The 4,998-nt window shown below is 34.0% G+C and overlaps 1 protein-coding gene across 1 annotated transcript; it reads left to right on the top strand.

The window, feature by feature from the left end:
* The first annotated feature begins 2,327 nt into the window (after positions 1–2,327).
* LOC143049610 (uncharacterized) lies at positions 2,328–3,657 on the top strand. The gene is made up of 2 exons (XM_076223211.1): positions 2,328–2,879; positions 3,293–3,657. The coding sequence occupies exons 1-2, from the start codon at positions 2,417–2,419 to the stop codon at positions 3,652–3,654; spliced, it is 825 nt and encodes a 274-aa protein (XP_076079326.1). The 5' UTR covers positions 2,328–2,416; the 3' UTR covers positions 3,655–3,657.
* The last annotated feature ends 1,341 nt before the right edge of the window (positions 3,658–4,998 follow it).

Here is a 4,998-nt window from a genome sequence, read left to right as displayed (position 1 = left end):
CGCAAACCTTTGCAAAATAACGCAAACATTTGCATAACAACGCAAACATTTTGATTTCAATTTTTCATCAGGTTTTGTATATATTTCCGTCTGTCATTCATTTCGGTTGTGATTTACAAGTAGATAAAAAAAAACATCGTACAAGGCAAAATCATTATAAATAATTTTGGATGTAACGCGTCTTCTGATTGGCTGACGTTATTTTGTTATCAGCCCATATACATAATTAAGTCATGTGACCGTGACGTCATCAACGTTTTTTCATGATTTTCTACGATTTAAATGGAATTTAGAATTAAATTATAAGAAATGACTGTAATATTTTTTCTGTTCATTCGAAATAACATAAAAAATGTGGTGCACGTTTTTTCATGGTTTTCTACGGTTTAAAATGGAATTTAGAATTAAATTATAAAAAATTACTGTTCTATTTTTTCTGTCTATTCGAAATAACATAAAAAATGTGGTGCACACTGTAAAATAACCCGCTACGCGCGTTATTCAGTGTGCACCATATTTTTTATGTTATTTCTTCATAGAAACGTACCTAACCCGAAAAAATATTACAGTTATTCCTTAAATAATAAATATGCATAGGAATAATGGAATACTTGAAGTGCAACTATACAAAAATTAAGACTGATTTATGCATCAGAAAAGTATATACTTTAACAAGAAAATAGATATGGTATAGGCATATTTAAATTGAAAGATCAAAAATAATGTCATACAATTGTGAAACTTCCAAGTCAAATAGACAAGATAATCTTTCTGAAATGAATTATTAATAAGGAAACATTTTTTTTTTAATTTTTGATTTTTTTTACAAATCTGAGAATATACAAAATATTCTTTGATAGAAAGTAATTGCATTTTCGTTTCAATATAGTGAAGTATTTCTAAGATGCTTGGGTATCAATTTGAATTGAGACAACATGATTTTATTAATAAAACATCTTAATTATATACATTTATTGCCCAATGGAAGCTTGTTTGAATCTAACCAACTTTACACAGTTCTCAAACGAGAGCTTACTTTGGAAGTACATTTATATTCGGTTATAGCTATATTAGCAGGGTTGATTTTTTTCTTCGGTATAAGCACAATTTATTCAATTTTCTTTGTAATAGATATTCTAGAAGTAACATGGATACCCTTTTTGGGGGTCTTCATAGTTTGCTGTTCGGTGTGAGCCAAAGCTCCGTGTTCAAGACCGTACTTTGGCCTATGCTGGTTTACTTTTACGAAAACTAACTTAGATGGAGAGTTTTCTTACCGGCACTTATACCACATCTTCTTATATTATTCTGCTTATTATTAGTCAATGGTGTATTCTAATTATCCAAGCATTTAACTTTGCAATAACTACAAAGGTGATAAACCTTATCATCATATACTTAGACTAAATAACATATAACTTTTACTGTATGATAATAGCATTAAATTTACGTAAATTCCATACTTTTCAAATTGGTGCTTAGCAGGCTGATATGAAAAATTTATCACATACTTCGATTGTTATCACATGCCTTTTCGTAACGTTATCGCAAGGCAGTCCGGTGATACTCGGCATATTCCGGAAAATACACCTTAATGCTACGATTTCAGTAAAAAACATTACAAAGTAGTGTACTAAACAATTATTTGGATACTGAAAAGTATATTGTATAAAGTATTAATAAAAAACAAATAAAAAACAAACAAATTATTAAATAAATGCATTTTTTAAAAGTTTCAAACACAATTTAGAAAGTTACTTTGAAGAAGTTGACTTTTCCTAACAGTGTTCATTGTGTATATTGTGGAATTTTTTGTTGTCAATTCGTCCATATTTAAATGTTTTTCTTCTCTGTTGAGGCATATGGAAGAAAGATTACATGTCGGATGTACTAAATTGAGGATCCGACGTCCGTGAACTTCGCACTCTTTGAACTTCTGTTTGGGAACCAGGGGCCGTGTCAATGAAAGTATCCTAAGACATGTCCTAAGACATGTCTTAGGACATTGTTTAGGATGGTCTTAGGACGTGTCTGAGACATGTCTTAGGATGTAAAACAAAGCTATCTTAGGACAGTCCTAACTACGATGATCCTAAGACCATCCTAACTTAATTATTTATTCAAAAAAATATGTAGTGAATGAAATCAAATAGATTTTGAACCATTTCTTTATATATTTTTTAAGGGGGGGGGGGGGTTATTTGTTAGAAAAGTACACAAAATTAAGGTTTTAATATATATTTATAAAACCATAATATAAACTGATATAAAAAATGAGAGAATAAAATTCTTTAAAAGATTAATATAAATTGGTTGTCTCAAAACTTTTTAGAGGCTATTGTCGTGCTGCAATTTTACTATATAAACTAGTTTTGTACTTGGGTCCACTCGATTTCGATTCGTATACTGAATCAACATGAGCAGGAAAAGGTCTCCAAATTTCACCGAAATTGAAATACAAATTATGCTGGCCGAAGTCGAAAAACATAAGGGAATACTCTTCAGCAAGCTGTCAAATGTTGCTACAAATAACATTAAGAAGAAGACATGGGATGGTATCTGTACCAAGATGAATTCTTCGAATACCCACCACAAAAGATCAGTTGAAGAAATTAGAAAGAAATGGACCACATACATGAGCAGCGCAAAACAGAAAGTGTCACACAATAGACGTGAGGCAAGAAAGACAGGCGGAGGTCCTCCCCCAGAAGAAATTTCCTCTATGGAAGATCAGGTGTTAGGAATTATTGGAGACACGCCTATAGATGGAATAGACGGAGGAATAGATACAGCCTCTTTCACAGAAACGTCGATGGATTTGTCGATGCCGTCATGTTCATCTTCAAGAAGAGGCCCCTACTCTTCAGCAGACGAATCAGGTATTTTGTTTTTTTTTCTTATAGTTCTTGGGTAAAATCGAGCGAAAAAAGGGGGGGAGGAGGTGGCAACATGATTGGTTGAACACGCATGTCTTTGCACTTTTCCGCTCGTGATATGCCTGTAATATTTGCCACTGATTGTGATCATCAATTGTGATCTTTTCTATATTTGAAGTATATCTTATAACCATCTGTTTTGGATTCAACTATTTGATAATCCACCGAAAAAAAGAGATATGGGTGTATATAGACCACAACGTTACACACACACGAGCGCACCAACTCACTCACCAGCACACACACAGTAATCGCCAAAATATGTCCATCAACGTTTAATTTATTCTTTTCTTGCATTTTGTCGAATCAAAAGAGTGTCATTATGAATTAACTTAATGTTTAACTTTCTATTTCAGAACTATCAATCAGCGGTGCTACTAATAGAGCTACCCCTACCAGAAATATTATCACCACTGCATCAACCATGGAAGATAGTAGTACTAAGCAGCTTGTTCAAATAGAGAAAGGAAGGTTGAATATTGATAAGGAAAGACTTCAGGTAGAAAAGGATTCACTGAGACTGAAAGAAGAAAAGATGGGACTCCTGAAAGAGAGACTTGAAGTTGAAAAGGAAAGACTTCGCGTAGAAAAAGATAAGCTATCTGTTGACCGCCAACGCCTTCAGCTGGAACAAGCCAAAGAACAGTTGCGTTTGGCGCAACTTGGTATCAGTTTGCAAATTCCCGAAAACTCAGATCGAGCCAGTGATCACGAGTGATAAATAGCTTTATCAATTCTCATTCTCAATTTTATTATCTATCATATTGATTAAATGTACTTTTTGTCATAGTTCGATATTCAATACTCATATAGTTATCATTTCAGTAAATAATTTACCTTATTTCCTTTAACAACTAGAAGTATACAATGATAATCGCTATACTGGTTTGTGTCGCTCAATCGTTGCTTTTCTATTTTTTGTGTTTTGTATACTGTTATTTGTCTTGGGATATTTTCTTTTTTTCTCGTTTTTGCCATGTCTTTTGCAGTTTGTTTTCGACTTGTGAGTTTAAGTTTCCCTAAAGAATCTTTTTTCTTTCTTTTAAAACTACAATGAGTTAATTTCTTTGTACCACCAAATGAAATGTTATTAATTGGTTATATGTCTGCGAGATAGTCATCCATGTTTCAGAATACAAGAATAAATGCAATGAACAACCCATAAAAAAGGATAAGATTTGTTTTTATTAATTGTTGAATCTGTTATTTATCAATCTATTACGAATAACTGCACCGTCGTTTTGATTACCAACATATTGCTGCCCGCCAATGTTTCCTTGATCTCTTGGGTTATCGTTTCCTGGAGGCAACGGAATTCTATAGTTAATACACATGTTGTGTAAAACAACAACAGCTACAATAATGTCACAACATCTGACTGGGCTGTACAACAATGTTCCTGCAGTGGTATCGATACATCGGAACCGAGATTTCAACACACCAAAACTTCTTTCAACAGCACATCTTGTTCTCATATGACAAGCGTTGTAACGTTGGTCCTGTCTAGTTGTTGGGTTTATGACTGGTGTCAGAAGCCATGGCCGAAGTGGATATCCACTGTCCCCAAGAAGCCATCCATCGCTTATGTCCCCGTCTTCAAACATTTCACAAAGCCTTGAATTGCGCAATGCAAATGCGTCGTGTGTACTACCAGGCCACTTTGCTACAATGTTTAAAAACTTCAAGTTTGAGTCACAAACTCCCATCACATTAAGCGAGTGGTAGTTTTTTCGGTTTACGTACAAATGTTCATCAACAGGTGGACTTTTGATTCTCACATGAGTTCCATCAACAGCACCAATAACATTGGGAAAATTCGAAATTTCATAAAAACCTTGCTTTAACGCTTGTAGAGATGCTGGATCTGTGGGCATCGAAATGTACCGATTGCATACATTTTTTAAGCATTGGGTGACGTCACGTGTAATAGTAGAAACACTAGCTCTAGAAATACGATGAACATCAGCATTTACCATTTGAAAGCTCCCAGTCGCATAAAATCTTAGGGCTACCATTAATTGTAATGACACGGGAAATGCATGGGACCTTTTAGTCGGCCTAG

Source organism: Mytilus galloprovincialis, chromosome 10 (genome assembly GCF_965363235.1).
Source record: "Mytilus galloprovincialis chromosome 10, xbMytGall1.hap1.1, whole genome shotgun sequence".
In the NCBI taxonomy this organism is placed as follows: domain Eukaryota; kingdom Metazoa; phylum Mollusca; class Bivalvia; order Mytilida; family Mytilidae; genus Mytilus; species Mytilus galloprovincialis.
Note: the sequence above shows the minus strand (reverse complement) of the source record. Positions and strands in the feature narration are given on the sequence as shown.

Bases quoted from the DNA above. Each gene is read 5' to 3' on its own strand.
- LOC143049610 (XM_076223211.1), top strand. From the start codon at position 2,417: ATGAGCAGGAAAAGGTCTCCAAATTTCACCGAAATTGAAATACAAATT. The intron at 2,880-3,292 runs GTATTTTGTTTT...TTTCTATTTCAG, and splicing joins CTCTTCAGCAGACGAATCAG to AACTATCAATCAGCGGTGCT.